At 38.2% G+C, this 18,414-nt stretch overlaps 1 protein-coding gene across 1 annotated transcript in view; it reads right to left on the bottom strand.

Annotated features, from left to right (window-relative positions):
* The window catches only part of fras1 (Fraser extracellular matrix complex subunit 1), a 148,403-nt gene that overhangs the window by 10,828 nt on the left and 119,161 nt on the right, over positions 1-18,414 (bottom strand). The window contains exons 45-65 of the mRNA XM_065267216.2: positions 17,769-17,957; positions 17,552-17,671; positions 17,274-17,453; positions 13,641-13,765; positions 11,395-11,535; positions 9,250-9,477; positions 8,596-8,709; positions 8,286-8,436; positions 8,032-8,191; positions 7,764-7,932; positions 7,429-7,675; positions 6,884-7,228; positions 3,617-3,777; positions 3,374-3,521; positions 3,079-3,284; positions 2,836-2,992; positions 2,456-2,656; positions 2,186-2,373; positions 1,745-2,020; positions 376-608; positions 62-222 (exon numbers count right to left, since the gene is read on the bottom strand). Coding sequence (XP_065123288.2) covers positions 62-222; positions 376-608; positions 1,745-2,020; positions 2,186-2,373; positions 2,456-2,656; positions 2,836-2,992; positions 3,079-3,284; positions 3,374-3,521; positions 3,617-3,777; positions 6,884-7,228; positions 7,429-7,675; positions 7,764-7,932; positions 8,032-8,191; positions 8,286-8,436; positions 8,596-8,709; positions 9,250-9,477; positions 11,395-11,535; positions 13,641-13,765; positions 17,274-17,453; positions 17,552-17,671; positions 17,769-17,957 — 3,900 coding nt within the window. The remainder of the gene's footprint in view (positions 1-61; positions 223-375; positions 609-1,744; positions 2,021-2,185; positions 2,374-2,455; positions 2,657-2,835; positions 2,993-3,078; positions 3,285-3,373; positions 3,522-3,616; positions 3,778-6,883; positions 7,229-7,428; positions 7,676-7,763; positions 7,933-8,031; positions 8,192-8,285; positions 8,437-8,595; positions 8,710-9,249; positions 9,478-11,394; positions 11,536-13,640; positions 13,766-17,273; positions 17,454-17,551; positions 17,672-17,768; positions 17,958-18,414) is intronic.

The raw sequence follows: 18,414 nt of genomic DNA on the forward strand, positions 1-18,414 counted from the left end.
ACAAATAACATACTGTTGTCATTTTCAATCACTGGTCTGTAAAGGGTCATTCTTTTCTCACCAGAGATACCGTGCAGGTCTTTAAGTGTGACCAGGTTGGAACAGACATGTTGTTGACGGTAAATGGACTCGGAAAGCAGGAAGTGTAGGTTGTGCAGAGGCATGGTGGACACCAAGGGAAGCATTCCATCCTGATGAGGGATCTGCACCGAGATATGGATCCTGACCAAAGAAAAACAAATACACACTTAATGACAATTTGTTTTTTGGGCCTGAACCTGCATTAAAACATTTTTATTCTGTTCTATTCACTTACAATTAGCTAGCCTACATTGATCTGGCTTTGCTTTGACAATTTCAAAAAGTCTTTCTGACCTGTTTGGATGCTCTTTGTGCTTCACATCCAGGTATTTCAAAGTGGCAATGAAGGACTGAGCCTGGAAGCCCCGGGCGGTTCCTGTGGTAACAGGGGTGTGGCATATTGAGCCCTCAGTGCCAATGGTAGCGATGTTGCTTCTAAGGGGAGTACCCAAATGACCGGCTTTATCTCTGGCCTGCGCAACACAACGCACATGGAAGCGTCTGCTAAAATAGATACTGTCCAGGACCTGTGGAGCAAAAACATGTACATAAGTGCTGTGTTCTTGTTGCTCAATTGGTAGAACACTGCTTTAGCGATGTAAAAAAAATCATGGGTTTGACCCAGAAGAACACACATTGCTCGAACGCACTGTACACCGATTTGGATGAAATCATCTGCCAAATGCATAAATGTATATGTGTTGCAATGAATGAACACAGATATTGAAGTGGCAGCTACAGTGAAATGCTTCTCGATCCCATTACACATTAAAGCGACGGTTCACTTAAAAATGAAAAGCGTTATGTCATTTCAAACTTGTGTGCTTGGAACACAAAGGGGAAATTTAAAGAATGTATCGGTCACTCGTTCTAATGCAATTATAATGAATGAGTACTAGAGGTTTTAAGAGCTTTAAACTGAACTAAAAAGTAGCACAAAAGCATCTACAGAGCCAAGAAAAGTATGTGAACACCTAGGAATAAACTGGTTTTCTACAGTGATTTGCCATAAAATGTGATCTGGTCCTCATCTAGACAAACACAATGTGTTTAAGCTGACCACACACAAATAATTCTAGTTTGTTCTGTCATTTTTTGAAAACACCCATTAAACATTCACAGTGCTGGCTTTTTCTTGCCACTTTATATGATTTATAATCACAGCTTGTAGTTACAATTCTCCTTTAGTGTTTTAAGAAAGTAATAGAAATTTGTAATGACATAAGGTTAAAGGAAAACACCACCGTTTTTCAATATTTTACTATGTTTGTACAGCGCCTCGTGAAAGTGTTAGCATTTAGCTTAGCCCCATTCATTCCTATGGCTCCAAACAGGGATGAATTTAGAAGCCACCAAACACTTCCATGTTTTCCCTATTTAAAGACTGTTACATGAGTAGTTACATGACTAAGTATGGTGGCACAAAATAAAACTTTTGTTTGGGGCCATAGGAATGAATGGGGCTAGGCTAAATGCTAACACTTTCACGAGGAGCTGTACAAAGATTTAAAGTGCACGCATTCAAAAACGATAGGTATGTATTAATTCGTCTAAGTTGAGGTAAGAACATAGTAAAATATTGCAAAATGGTGGTTTGAGTAAAGGATTTATTTTAAGACATCTAACAGTTGAACGGATGACAACAGGCTACTATCATACTGACCATGTGATTGATTGTGGTGTAAGGTGTGTTATCCGTCACCGTCTCAAAGGGTGAACGGGCTCCGCTGGTGTCTGTGGGAGTTGCAACCTCCCAGCCGAAGTGGATGGATGTCTGGTTGATGCCTGCCTCTTCGCAGCGTCCTTTCATGACTGAGTATTTGGGATAATGTGGGTCGCAAGGTGTCACACAGACCAAAGGATATCCAGGAGATGGAGTTTTCTTACTGCCCTCTTTAGTGACCTCCTGGACGTAGTCATAGTCCGACAGTGACACCACCTTTGAGGAAAACCAAGTGTCCATTATGCATCTATCAAAAATTTTATATTAAACAGATTTATGGAACAATGAAAAGCTTGACTGATATTGTAATGAGAAAGGCTCATGAAAATAAAACAGTAATAGCGGGAGAAAACATAGCTGTATATACTGTAGGATGCTTACAATAGGTGGAGCTGGAAGGATGAGACTTCCTGCCGCTTCCTGATCTAGGATAGTCACTGTTGCCATGGTAATCTCGCCAAGCACCGCCTCAACAGGGTCGTCAGGACCAAGGACCAGCGAGAAGGACTCGTGCCACTCTCTGTCCTCATTGGACAGAATTTCTACCTTAAAGAGGATATGGTCCACACCTGTCAACAAAAGAAGTGAAGATTATTAAAACATAATAAGACCGTAAAAATAGAAGTTAGATATAAGTTAAACAAGACTTACCAGGGCTAAACTTGAGTACTCGACTTTTGGGGTTATAGTCTACACCTGACTGAGCAGATCCATCCCTTGTGCTGCATCGGATCTTTGAGGTACGGTCAAGGTCTCCTTTACGAATGACCTTGATATTCAAAACTTCGATTCCATCTGGGCCAGGGGGCTCACGGACTTGGAAAGAAGCTTGTTCAAACTCTATCGTAGGTGCTGAAAAGCATGATGTACTATTTTACGTTTTTGTAATTAACAGACGCATTAATCCAAATGGATATACAGAAAACTACATACATGACTATCACGAGTATCCTTATTTTCTGGTTATTGTTAATATTGTGGGTGCTACTCAATGTTGTATAGTTGCTGTTAAAAACAAGCAAACTACTCACCATCTTCATCATTGGTTATGGTCACAGTTATAATGTCACTGACTCCAATCATGGCTCCAATCCAGTGGTCACCTTGTGGGCTGCCGAGATGAACCTGAAACTCTTCTTCAGGCTCAAATACTGAGTCGTCTTGGATCAATACTGTACAGTTTTTCACCTTCAAATCACAAGTTAGAGATTTTAATATCAATTAAAACTCAACTTTTGGTCAAAAAGTACAACGTGTTAAAAAAGAAGCAGCACCTTTTCCCCTTTATTAAATGTGATTCTGAAGTCATCTGTGTTTCTCCTCTCCTCAAAGTCATCCATCACCATAGCTGACATTGTGCGTGTGAAACAGCGAACAGAAGACTTGTAGGAAAGATCTCCTGTCCTAAAAATGGGAATGTGCAGGACGCCATCTTTCTCCTTTACTGTATACGCCAACTTCTCAAACTGCATGCTAGGTACTGTAAGCAGAAAGCATTAACTCTGTAAGTAACTCCATATGATGCTACTGTTAGTACATGATTGTTAAATCACATGGATTATGACACACTGTCTTGGGTGGTGTCCGTGATGTAGACGGGTGCTTCATATGGCTCGGTAAGGACAGCTCCGTTGGGAGAGCTAAGGAATACGATGAAGGATTCTTTCCCTTCGATTGTAGGGTTCTGGATGTCATCCATTATAGTTAAACTGCACGTCTAAAAAAAAATTGCGAACAAATGCAAAAATATAACTTCTAACCTGTAAACATTTGCAATAGACTATTTGGGAAAAAGATTAAAAGTTTTATTACCTCCTCAGTTTTGCCTGGCTTAAACTCCACCTTTTTGGAGCTAGGGATGTAATCCACACCAGGGGTTGCTGAATCCTGATCCGCAGGACGTGTGGCACACCATACAGAGGTCACGGAAGAAAGGTCACTGCCCTGTCGCAGCACAGGGATTTCAATGGTGCCTACGGAAGAATATTTCAGAACATCAGTTGTATTTACAGTAGGTGCAGGTTGCTTTAGTTGGGGGCACTGTACTGCTAAAGCCCTGGCAACACTGTAAAGTGGCAACAAGTAGTTGTTTAAGTATATGGATCTGTTTCTTTGTGATCTAACTCTAAATAAAATCTTCTTGGTATAACCTAATGCTGTCAGGCTGTTCAGCCATATTAACTACAATTTGTCCGTTTATGGCTATTTCCATATAATGGGACCTGCAATGTATGTAGATAAATTCATGTGTTGTGTCAATTTTGTAAGGTCTTTACGCCTCACTGATAATCAGAGATGTATAGTAACGAAGTAGAACTACTTCACTACTGTACTTAAGTACTAAAAGACAGTGTCTGTACTCTACTGAAGTATTATTTTTTTCTCCTACTTCCACTTTTACTCCAATACATTTTTTATGTGCTGCATAGTTACTCGTTACTCTCAAATGTTACGAATCATGGTCACATGGTGGTCTGAACCAATTGGAGATAGTAAAGGGCGACCCCTCCCAACCTCTCACTCACAAATATGAGCCAGGGTTGTTGACAAATGTGAAGCGAAGAGAGAACCAAAGTGCGCGAGAAAGACAGAGAGAGAGAGAATGCGCAAGAAAGGGCGAGTGTGCGCGAAAGAAGGAAACCTAAATTCAATGAAACACCTTGTACCTTTACCTATTACCATTTTATCGACTAATATTTCATTAATTCTGAATTCTCTATCGCCATATCAGTTAAATTAATCTGAATTATCTGAACATTCATGTCCTTGTACTCCTGCTACAGCCAAAGGAATTGTAAGTGTCCTTTAGCTTAAACATTTGAAATAATATAAACAATATTATATTCAAACTTTTGACTGTTTTCTTTAATAACTACATTACACAATACTTGTACTTTTTCTTTTAGTACTTGAGTAGTATATTTTAAAATAAACTACTTGCAATACTTAAGTACAAAGCATGTTTAATACTTTAGTACTTCCACTTAAGTGCTGTGCTTAAAGAGCACTTCAACTTCTACTCAAGTCACTTTTTTGATAGAGCACTTGTACTTTTACTCAAGTCTGGGTCGCTAGTACTTTATACATCTAGTTATGTATATTATACTACATTTCTGTCAAGAGTTCCTTGTAAAAGTTACACAACAACTTTCGGGATTTACTAAAGATGATAATTAGCTCTGAAAAGGTGTGTTTTTTTATTTTTGTGACTAACCTTATTGCATATGCATTTCTAGGAGTTTCGCAACGCGCTTGACTAATGTTTGCATATGTGATAATACTGGCATTTAGGACATTATTGAAAGGAACACGCCCAGATTTTGGGAATTTAGCTTATTCACAGTATCCCACAGAGTTAGATAAGTCCATACATACCTTTCTCATCTCCGTGAGTGCTGTAACTGTGTCTGACGCAGCCCCGCTAGCTTAGCTTAGCACAAAGACTAGAAGTGAATGGCTCCAGCTAGCAATCTGCTCCCAATAAGTGACAAAATAACGCAAACATTTTCCTATTTATGTGTTGTGATTTGAATAGCCACACCGTATACAAATAACAAGGTGATATGAGACCCTGCCATCTTTTAACCTTATACATACAGGGAACTATATTCTCAGAAGGCGAAGCATTGCTACTAGTGTGGAGTGATTTGCTCGCAGCACCCGAGAAGCCCCCTGGTGAGGAGCAGAGAGTTCGGTCAGAGTTGTGCAAATCACTCCGCCCAAGTAGCAGTGCTTCGTCTTCAGAGAATATAGTTCCCAGTATGTATACTGTTAAAAGATAGCTAGCTGTGTCTCATATGACCTTGTTATTTGTATACGGTGTGACTATACAAATCACAACACATAAATAGGAAAATGTTCATGTTATTTTGTCACTTATTGGGAGAAGTTTGCTAGCTGGAGCCATTCACTTCCAGTCTTTGTGCTAAGCTAAGCTAGCGGCGCTGCGTCAGACAGAGTAACAGCACGCACAGAGATGAGAAAGTTATGTATGGACTTATTTAACTCTGGGGGATACGGTGAATAAGCTAAATTCCCAAAATGTGGGCGTGTTCCTTTAACGTCAAAAATTAGACTTTTTCATGTTTAAGTGCTATAATTGGGTCCCCAGTGCTTCTATCAACCTAGAAAACATGAAAAAGAACAACTCAGTAATTTAGTTTTGATAAGCTATTCTCTGAAAAATTAGGTCGTTCAGATTTCGCCTGTTTTGTGAGGTAGGTAGCAAGGCCAATTACAATAATACCGCCCCTTAATCTGCACTATCCAACCACGGCACTGCCATTTAATGCACAGAGAAAGACACAATTGAGTTTCAATTGCAACAAACAACCATCAATGCGATCAGTTTGGGCAGTTTTAACATGCTATAATTAATTTTATGTGGGGTATTTTAAGCTAAAACTTAACATACGGACAACATTACTTAAAACTTAACATTTGGCATCTTAAAAAAATCTCATAATATGACCCCTTTAAATCATTTTGTGCTTGAAATGGATAAAATTGTAGCTGATAAAAGAGGCATCAGAGAGCGTGTGGTACAAGGCAGAGGATTTTTTTTACATGTAATAGTTTATTTGTAATGCCATGGGAACATATTTAAAAATATTGTTTGCCAATCAATTTTTTTATTTCCTGGAGGAAATCACCAGAAGTTGTCACACAATACCAGTTGTTTTAAAACTTATTGTAAACCTTCACATTTTAGTGTCCTATGGCTTCGTTATCTGGGATGTCCGTGGTGCTAAACTCATCAACTCTGCTCATTTGCGACCCTGAACTAATTTGCATTGCTCTTAGTAGATTGCGTTGGTCATCATTATGGAAATCACCTGTTGCATCTGTGTTACTTAATTTGCACCTTTTTAGTAAATAACCCGCAGATATTACCACTCCCTATCTGCGCTTTTCCCTAATGTTAAAATAACTATGATTTTCAGATAAATAAATAGTAATGAATAAATTAATGCTTCTGATTTGTTACTGTAGCTTACTCATATCAAAACTAAAGCAACAAATTATTACTTCAGTGTCAAATAATCGTATATTTATTACCTACAACATGAAACTACCAACCTGCATCTTCACTGAAGGTGAAAGACCCGTTACCCAGGAAGACAGTGGAGGCATCATTTGGCCCATCTATGATAACTTTAGCCACTGTGACTCCCCCTATGCGCGCGTTGTCCGAGGCATCCGACAGCACCAGCTCAAACTCTTCAGAGAGCTCATATTCACTGTCGTCGATCAGTTTCACATCACAGGTGGACATGCTCACACCCGGGCCAAAGATGACACGGTTCTCACTGTTCATCCCGCGGGTCTTATAGTCGGATCCAGACTCCAGAGCGTGCAGGCTGCTGCCCTTGGCTGATTTAGTCACAGTGTAGCACAAAGCTGAAACTGTGCTGCCGGTGTCACCTAAAGGAAACACAGATTACATTAACATCGTGACCATGGTGATTATGATAAAAAGAATAATCATTTCTGATTTGTAGTCCTATTATAATTTCATTTTCATGTAAAATCATTTTCTGGTTATGTATCTGAATGGTAATGATGATTTTCTGTAGTATTTAAAACACATGCATAAAATGCTTAAAAAGATTTATTACACTGACCCTTTCTCTCAACAGGAGCAAAGATGAAGCCCTTGCTCTCATTGACGTGGTAGATCTTTTTATCAAACTGCAAAGTGGGTTCATCCTCTGTGTCATTGATATTAACTTTAGCTCGGGTCACTGAGCCCAGCAGGGCGTACACCGGCATGCTCAGTTCCACGTTGAAGCTCTCAATGTTCTCAAACACCTGGTCATCATTGATCACTATGTTGCACACTTTAGTGTCTTCTCTCTCATCAAACTGAACCTGGTGAACAAAAAATAATTGAAAGTGAATTATAGGAATTGGATAAATTAATTTACAACTTGGCAGGCCGATCAACCTTACAGCATACCTGTCCTGCATATTCAACATAGTCCTGCTGTCCAGGTCGAGAGCCCATGCTAGATGTGGAGGTCGCAGTGTCCTGTTCAGTACGGCACAGCACAATTGCATATTGGTTTAGATTGCCGGTTCTCTTCACCGTGACTGCCACCGTTCCATCTTTTTCACTCACATTGTAGCTGCAGAAAGAAAAACACGTTTTACTAGGAAATAAATTATTTTGTACCTTAAAGAAATTGCTTATCTATGTAAGGTTGAGAACAAAATTTGATCCACACCTCTTGTGCTCGAAGCTGATCAGAGACCACTGAATATGAAACACATTGTCACTGACCACATTCGGTTTGCTGTCCTTCACAAGAAACTTAAAGTTATCCATGGTCTCCTGATTTTTGTTCTCATTCAGAACGTATCGGATAAGGCCCAGGTTTATGTCAGCTGCAAGACAATACATTCAAGGATACTGTGAAAGGTGTGCTTGACTTGATGGAATTTAAAGTCCATACAGTATGATATATAGTGTGAAAAATACCTTGTGTGAAAGAGGTGATGGGTTTTCCAGGTTTGAGTTTACTCTCCAGGTAACCGTATTTAGGTTCTGTAGTGACTTCATAAGTCAGCTGTCCATCATCTGTGTCCGGATCAACAGTAAGAAGCTCTTTCTTGGATATGAGATTGGTGGCCTGTAATAAAGATATTCAGACTGTAGTGAATAACTTACGCAACATAAACCCAGCAGGTGGCGCAAGTGCGCCAACATCTGTTCAGATGCCAACATCTCAGTGCGGACGACTAAATGGACTTAATCCAGGGCTGTGCTTCTCTCTCTAGTCATTATCTACCTTATTTTCCATGTACTCCAGCCACTGCAGGCCCAAGTTGGTGACAATTCGAGGGGTTCCATCATCAACAGGCAAAATGTCTATTTTAAACTTCTGTGGAGCAGCGGTCACCACCTGAAATAAAAGAGACAATTTAATACATTCAATGTAAGTTTAAATAAACCACATTTCATACATCAGCATTCAACATTAATTCAATCTCAGTTTGATCCTCCTGCATACAGTATGGTATGGTAGTCTATTTAAATTCATATGTTAAGTCGAGCGATCTGCTGAGTAATGCTGTTCAGAGCCTCCAAGATTAAATACTGGCACAGTACTGCTATTTTGTCATCCTACAACAAGATGAGGTTCCCATTTCCACTGTCCACTGAGAGACTATTTACCTCCCAGGGAAAGTGACAGTGAGCTGACACAGCTAAAGCAGTAAAAGCAGTCGCTGATAGATCGAGTTATTATGAGGGAGAGAGAGACGGAAATTGGCATATTGCATAAATTGCTACTGTATGTTAGTCCAATAGATTAAATTTTTTAAGGTCTTTCATTTGAGTGTATAGAAATGAGCCATGCACGAATAGAAATCAGCAATGCACAAACTCACACACACTCAGACCAAGGGGTTAAAGTGGGATTTTGGAGGCTAAGTCTACCAACCTCTTTTCCACCCTCGTCGATGATAAAGAACATGTTGGTCCCATCACCAACAGTGAACGTGAATCTGTCTTTAAGGGAATTACTGCCATCATGGTTGTAACTGATGCGGTTTTGATAGACGTCATCCATAGTGAAGGTGTTTGTCTGACGGTAATGTTGACCGTTGCTGGTGCGCTCAATGGTACCATGACGAGGAGCCTGAACTATGGTGAATGTAACAGAGTCCTCCTAACAGTAAGAAAGAGAGAGACTGTCAGTCAGATGTGGGAAATTAAATGAACGGATTAGACAGATGTCAGCTGTTGGAGACAATGAATGTAAATGGAGCTCAAAGTATTCTCCAACTCTGCTCTAAGTTCGATCCATAGCAACAAGATTTTTCCAGTTTAGCTCCAGATGTTTGCAAAGGTTCCATACAATTGCAAGGGTGATGCATTAATACAGTACAACATATACAAATTCACAATTTTGAAAAATGGTTCACATTTGAGTGACGTTAACTTTGTATGGAAAAGAAAAGTTTCATATATTTTACATTTGTTATCTTAATAAATGTCATAAAGTTAAAGGGTGATTCTTGCGAAATTAGACTCATGAAGTGTCATGAAATATTTTGATAAAAAAAGTAAATGCAAAGTAAGAGTATCAAAATAAGAAGCGTACGAGTATCAAAATGAGAAGCAGTTACAAAAATCTCTGCATGTAATATTTTGCACATGATTTCAAATGACATAATACAAACCAGTTTTTTTTTTCACATTTAAGGGGAAAATTTTCATTACCGCAACGTGTCCATGACTGGATTTGGGTTCTTTGACATGGAAATATTTATAATTAAAAAATATTAAAAATAAAAAGCTTCAGTGCATGTTATAATATACAGTAAAAACGTGGTATTTGTTGATCATTGGTAAATGTAGAGACAATAATAAGAAATATACATGTGTCCCAGACCAATTTTCTCATCCTCCGCAACAATTTTCTATCATTGTTAAAGCCCTCAAGGAACTTACATTAAAAAAAAAAAGGTTGGAAGGGACATAACTGAATGTGACACTCAAGATGCCTCCCAGGTAAGCAGAATTTTGTTTGTCATCATAGTACCTAGACAACTTTTTAGTTCTCATTACCGAAACATGAGTTTGTAAATTAATGTAATATCATGTTACGGTAATGATCATTTTTGATAATGATAATCTAAAAAATGTAAATAATTCTATTCTATTCTATTCTAATTCTAGGAAATATTTTTTAAATCCTCTAAAAATAAAGGTTATAGTAAGTTGAGACCTTAATCTTATATGTGCAAAAAAAAAAATGTAATTCTGGACACCTCCTAATGCGGCTTTCACATAGGATGCGGTGTGCGCTGCGCTATGAAACCAATTCATTTCAATGGCTTGCGCCGCGCGAGGGCGGTTTTTTGTTGTGTCGACCAAAGCGCAAGCGCAGCGGTCAAAGTTCAAAATAGTTTAACCAATAGAAACGAGGCATCCAAACAAGCAAAATGGACGAAAAGCTTATACTCGGAATTCCCAGACCTTTACAATAAAAAAGTTTATGCTCCTACAGAGACATCGGAAGGAAAGCCGTGTCATGGAAACACGTAGCAATTCAAGTTGGCATGTCAGGTGTGTTTTAAGTCAAGTAGCTTGTTGTAGGTAAGCAGCTTAAAGTTACGTGAAATGGAGACGGGCAACCTCAGTCTCTTTTTTCCTCATCGACTATTTAACGCAAATATAAACACTGTAGTAATTTATTGAAAACCCCGCCTACTTTGGTCTGGCCATCACAGCACAAATCGCTTGGCTGCGCGGGACCCAGTGGCGAGCGCAGTGCACACCGCGTCCTATGTGAAAGCCGCATAAGTCTGGATTTTGTGAGAAGCACCCTGTTTCTGATATAAATATAATTGCAGTTTGGTTAAAGGATTTGACAATGATGGAGAGGTATTGAAAAAAAAACATAAAAATCCTTGCTCTGCTTCCACCCCATATCCCACACATACTTCAATATAAATTTGCACAGAAACCCATTACATATTAAACACACAGTCCTCCTTTTTAAAGAATAAATAAAGCACCACCACAGGTTAATTGCAAGCACAGCCTGGGTAAACATGCAGCTGGTCCATCTCAACAATACCTCTGTATCAGCATCTGTGGCCTTCAGTTCAAACTCAGTGATCGTCTTCCTCACTCCCTCCTGCACTCTCATCCCTGGCACCTGCAGCACGGGCAGAGAGTCGTCCACCGGCCGGATTGTGATGTAGAACGTCTGTGATATCTGGAGGGTACATACATCACATGTATTTTATTTGAGCCATAAAAATAAAATGAAACTGGCATTACTGTTTATTTGGAATAAGGAGGATACAGCGCTTGGAAATGAAGTCAGTTTATATTTGCGCTCAAATGTTCTTCATTATAAAATCTAATTTCTCACTAATTTGATTTCTGCAATTATCCAAATCACAGTTACGGTAATTGCAGAGAAACAGAGAAACCATAAAGAAAAACGGTTTACAACCATTGGGATCTTTAGTCAAATAGACACACAACACAATAACTAATCCCTTATAAAAGTGCTTATTGGATTTACCATTTTATGGTAGTCCGACTAAGGGACTATTAAAAATTAAGCCATGGTTTGTGTGTATTTGCAAACGATTTTACATTCAAATAGTAGAGGAGTAGAGTTTTCCCACTAAGGGAATATCTCATTGTTGACTACTTCAATGCTCCGGTATGCTAATCTCTTTTTACACCCTCACTGGCCAGCTTGTGTTTGTTCAAGCACTTTCGGCCCCAATTAGTGTGTGTGTGTGTGGCCGTGTATGTGTTAGTAATGAAAAGAAAGGAGTTGCGGAAAAAAGAGGAAAGGGAGAGGCACGATTGAATTTACTAAGGGAAGAATTGTGTGCGTTCTGAATGTGTGGAATGTATGTGTTTCTATTAGAGCCATCAAAGTTGGTAATGTGTGGGAAATTACTGTGGTAAACTAAAGAATTAGCACAATTATTCCTGCTTGTTTATAAATTCTTTAATAAGAAATGACTTCCTTATTTCTTGCAATTCAAAGCGTCTCTCCAAACCAAACTTAATCAGAGCAGGCAACAGAGAAGGAGTTAGGCAGTGACAAAGAACGCACTGTTGTAATAAAATACAAATTGTAATGGTGCAAAGATGTCAGTGTACGTCTGTAACAACATAATATCACTTATTATAAGGTCTATTTTTATGATTTCTATTTAAAATATTGTACAGATTGAGAATTTACAGTAAGTTTAAAACTGTTAATGCAAAATAATAACATGAATTTAAAAAGAATAAATACTTTAGTATAATCAATAAAGCTGCAATCTGTAACTTTTGCCTCTCTATCGCCATCTCTGTTTGAAACATAAAATTGCAGTTATTTGCGGCTTAATTTTCTGTATTGTGCTTCGCCCTTCAACTCTGCACATATGAATATAATGTCTGTGATCAACATATCAAAGCAGATCTGTCATTATACATCGACACAACAGTTATAAAAGTCATAGATATCTGAAAAATGTCATGAACAAGTAATATATCTGTCACATTTATTCTGACTAAATGAAAAAATTTATATATTTTAACGTAAGTCACATTGCTGATATCTTGCTAGTTCAAAGGAAAAAGCCATCATTGCTCCTGTATTTAATCCCTTAAGATGTTGAAGAACCCTGCTGATATGAACTATGTTTTTAGCGCGAGCTCTGTCGAGTTCGCTTTTTGACTGTAGGTTCTTCGCATTTCGAGGTGTCACTGTTTTAACAACAGATGATTTCCAGTATGTAAGGACATAAGAAGTTGACATGTTTACATGATATTCCCGAGATGAATTACGCTTACAACTTTACAAATTAAACGCTGCCATCAAGATTTAAAAAAGTTTAAATTCTAAGGAACTGCTAAACAAACTATACGCTCAATTTGTAGCAGCACACATGCAATATAGTAGTCAGCAGTGTTGGCGGTAATGCGTTACAAGTAACATGCATTAAGTTATAATATTACATTTCTTAAGTAAAGAATAAATAACGCACTTTATAAATGAACACATTAACATTTATGTATTTAATGGGTTTTTTTTAAGTAATGCGAGTAAATTTTTTAGTTTAAGTCGATTTAAAAAAATAATAATGTACTGAATTAAACAGGTCGTAGTCGCACAAAATGACGCACTCAACTCACTTTGAGTTAAAAACGAAGATGGCAGGCAAGAGCTTTACATTTTTAATTCATATCATGCATGATTATGTATTCACATTTTTTTACTTATGTACATCTGTTGTTTTTATTCATATTAGTTGGTGTGACGAATAAAGAGCAGGTGTTTGATGTTTTTGATGTTTATGAAAGTACCTCATTGGCTCCATCAGACACAGTGTAAGTGAAGTCATCAGAATGGATCTCTTCTTCACTGGTGTGGACATACTGAATGTTGCGGGAGGAGAGGTCAGCTTGGGTGAACGTACTGATGCGTGTTCCTGTAACAGCATCAGACCACAGTCAAACTCCCCGGTGACAAGCATCCCACTTTCCAGTCTGCACTAAGTATTAAATTATAATTTAAAATCACTCGCCACCATTATAAATATCCTACAGATCAACTGAAAAGGATGAATAAAACATGACCTAGACATTTTATCGAGTGCAATATCATAGAGTCAAATGAAGCGGCTGATGTTGGTCAGACAGAGGAAAATGAAAACTGATCTTCACTCAAGTAAACACTGCACATGAAATCCTAACAGAGAGCTTGATCTACTGACTCGTTTGTCTTTACCTAAACAAATGTTTGTTCAGATATGAAACATAATTATGGTAGCCAATTGTTCCTCATAATAGGAAATCCTTCTGTTTAATGGACACAGAACTGTGTTCTGTAATAGCTCCGTATTAGACTCATATCCACTAATACCATGTTCCAGTACTGGAATGGATATATATTTGTGAAAGATAGATGAATGATTAAATTTCTCCTGCATTCAGTTTCTTGTGCATTACACAGATACACATTTTCCATTGGATTTGTAGCTTAATGTTAAAAATGCAAAGCACTTAAAGGGACACTCCACTTTTTTGAAAATAGGCTTATTTTACAGCTCCCCTAGAGTTAAACATTTAAGTTCAACCGTTTTGGAATCCATTTAGCCGATCTCCGGGTCTGGCACTGGCACTTTTAGCATAGCTTATGATTCATTGAATCTGATTAGACCATTAGCATTGCACTCAAAAATAACCAAATTCAATATTTTGATATTTTTCCTATTTAAAACTCTTCTGTAGTTACATCATGTACTAAGACCAACGGAAAATTAAAAGTTGCCATTTTCTAGGTCGATATGGCTAGGAACTATACTCTTATTCTGGCGTAATAATCAAGGACTTTGCTGCCGTACCATGGGTGCAGCAGGTGCAATGATATTACGCAGTGCACAAAAATAGTCCCCTTGATGACCTTTAATAGCTAGGGACTATTTTCAGGCACTTTGTAATACCAAACCGGCCTAGAAAATCGCAACTTTTAATTTTCCGTCGTTCTTAGTACACGATGTAACTACAGAAGAGTTTTTTACAGAAGTTGTAAATAGGAAAAATATCGAATTTGGTCATTTTTAAGTGTTATGCTAATGGTCTAATCTGATTTAATGAATTATGCTAAGCTATGCTAAAAGTGGTACCACCAAACCCGGAGATCGGCTGAATGGATTCCAAAACAGTAAACATAAATTTTTTAACTCTAGCTGTGCATTTACACGGGGCGTAAGTGTTAATGCGTTAACACACATTCACTTTAAATGGGTGACATCATGCGTTGCCGAACTGAATTGTGGATCCGTCTGTGCCGTGTCAGTGCCGTTGCTTGCGGCAGAAGTTGAACAGTTCTCAACTTTTCAAGCGGCAAAGCTAGGCAGAGCCAGCCAATTACGTTTATTGAAGACCGAAGCATAGGTTGCGGCCACTGTGATTGGCTGTTGGGCATGCTTCAGACAAGCCTTCTATCAAGTGTTAACGCTTTCGCCTCGTGTGAATGTACTGTAGAGGGGGGCGGGAAAATAGGCCTATTTTCAAAAAAAGTGAAGTGTTCCTTTAAAGTCTCCCAGTAGTCAAGAATTTTATCAGTTAAAACTCATCTTTGTGCATCATAATAGCATATATAAAAGTTTTCACTGTCACAGTAATTTCTTCATGCTTTTAAACAGCTTGAATGTAACTCTACACCCTTGCCTCATTCAGAATACACTGTGAATATGCAAGAATCCCTGCCTCTACTCAATCAAACAGCTCTGACCATAGATATGAATATGCAAATTAGTCCCCGCCTCCACTATTTCACACCACCTTGGACCACAGATATAAATGTAAATAGATGCTACATGCGGCACATTACAGCACTCACCATTCATTTTTGAGAAGCACTGTGCTGCAATCATTTCAGCGCCAAGTCCATGCGGCAACCATTACTAACATCTATAACTCAAACTACTGATCCACGCGTTCAACTTTATTAATGTTATTGGTAACAAGTTTGTGACGTTAGAAACCAAGATGATTTTAACGGCTGGAATGAGACTGTCTTCAATTTTATGGAAAAAATACTCAGCAATGGTGTTGAATGATGAAAATGCACATTTCTTATCTTAAAAAATATTAAAAACACAACATAGATATATAAAGAAGAAAACATGATTTTCCTCACAGTAGGATTTTAAGATATCTGTTAATCCGAAAATATTTATGTACAGTCAAAATAATATGCCAAGGCTCGAGGAAAATGTGTATGTCTATGACATTAAAATGTATATGTTTTAACACCAGATGGATGTAAGCAAGCAAGTAAAGACAGTAAGCAAAAGCCTGAAAATGTGACAACGTCACCCTCCTCATACACACAATAAATAGCGGTGGACAAACACTGTCACCATGTTGAATATTATTTTTGTCATCTGTAACCAGTGAATTCATCTGAATGAATTATCTCACATTTGTTCTAATAAAGTGAGACATTTTATTGTTTTCCTAAAGAAAACAGTTTGTTCTTAGTTATCTTATGCATCTGCTGGAGATAGCAAGCCTAAACATGCTATATATCTTCCAAGAGAACCCTACACAAGCACTGTTCAATTGTGGCCAACATTTATAAATCTACTGCTTTGCTGAATACCCCACAGAGCACCAGGACTGCAGGCTATAAACAAATACACATTAACATCTCCCATGGCTCTATAGAGTAAATCTATACAGTTGTAAATAGCAATAATGCTGTAGTAACTGTGTGCATTTGTTTTAAGAAAGCCAGAGGTATGTACTGTACCTGTATTTAAAGGCACATTCCACTTTTTTTTTTAAATATTCTCATTTTCCAGCTCCCCAAGAGTTAAACATTTGATTTTTAATAATAAATAACTTTGCAGCGGAATAATCAAGGACTTTGCCGCTGCAACCAGGCTTAAGGAGGCGTAATGATATTGCACAGCAGACGAAAATAGTCCCCTTAGAAACTTTCAATGGCAGGGGACTATTTTCAGGCAGTGCGTAATATCACTACGCCTGCTGCAGCTATGTTACAGCTACAAAGTCCTTGATTATTACGGCAGAATGAGAGTATAGTTCATAGCCATATTGGGATAGAAAATCGCAACTTTTGATTTTCCATCTGTCTTAGTACACAATGTAACTACAGAAGAGTCAAGTTTTAAATATTGAAACTCTTTGGTTATTTTTAGCGCGATGCTAATGGTCTAATCAGATTTAATGGATTGTGCTAAGCTATGCTAAAAGTGGTAGCGCCAGATCCGGAGATCAGCTGAATGGATTCCAAAATGGTAAAAATCAAATGTTTAACTTTAAGGGAGCTAGAAAATTAGTATATTTTTTGTCCTTTTAATAGGTCCCAGATTTATGAATACAGGCTGTGTGTTGTATGGATCGGCCCAATACAAGCAAGCAATCTGAAAGTACTAGGAAGCATATGTCTATTTTTGTGTGTACCTGGCTTGCTGGAATGTTCTATATGACCAAGCTGGGGTTGTTTGGTGATTCTGTAAACAAGTTCGTCAGGTTCACTGTCCTGATCGGTAGAGGAGAGCTGTTGTGTCGTAATTTTCTTTAATGTGTTCTCGTCCAAAACCAAACCCTTATTAACCACCACCGTGGGAGGAAGTCTGTCCTCTGAGAGAGAGAGAGAGAGAGAGAGAGAGAGATTTAAATTAAAAATGTTCTTCTAAAACTCCTGAACATCTCTGTCCCAAAATAACTTTCTAGCTCACCCAGAACGCTGATGAAGAAAGACTGGTCAATGACTCGGTTTCCCTCAGGATCCTCCAGGTTGAACTTGAAAGAGAAACTTCCGCCACCTCCTTCCTTTTCATGAACGTATTCCACATTGCCTGAAAGACGAGACACGAAACCACATGAGACAATACAGCTCTGCTCACAAATTCGCTATGGATGATTATTAATGAGAGAGATCAACTGAGGGAAAACCTTTGTTGATGTCACCCTGAGTGAAGCTGGTGACAGGTCCTTTAACAGATATCTGAGCCTTGTTTCTGCCGGTGTTGAGCAGCAGAGAGCCCACGCTAGTGTCTTTGGTGAGGGTGAACCGCAGCTTCAGGTTATCTGAGTCTATGTCTGTACCTTTCAAATGCTGCTCTGTGATCTTTGATGAGGAACCTGCTGAGATACAGAAATTACATTAGACATTCAACTTCAACTTAATGTATTCAACATAATCTATTTTAAACAGGTGGTGCATCGTAATAAATGTGTAATGTGCAAATTATGTGCTAAAGTAAATGATAGAATCCAGACTGCTGAAAAATAAATCCCCATGATGATACATACAGTACTGATACAAATTTTAAGATTAAAGGACTTTAAATTGCTTTGGATTAAGGTGTCAGACAAATGCATACAAGTAAAATGAGCCCAGAATGAAAATGCAGCATTTTTTTTGGGGGGGGGGGTAATCCTGGAGTTTCTGCAAAATTAAATTTCTGGAATATTCACTTACACACCAAAGGAAATGTAACATTGTGAATCGGATAGTTGGTGCTAATTTCTACATTAGGTCAAATTTCATTAAAACTAACTTTATGTGGACAGATTGCAATATGGGTCAACCATCAGT

This window comes from Paramisgurnus dabryanus, chromosome 5 (genome assembly GCF_030506205.2).
Source record: "Paramisgurnus dabryanus chromosome 5, PD_genome_1.1, whole genome shotgun sequence".
In the NCBI taxonomy this organism is placed as follows: Eukaryota; Metazoa; Chordata; class Actinopteri; order Cypriniformes; family Cobitidae; genus Paramisgurnus; species Paramisgurnus dabryanus.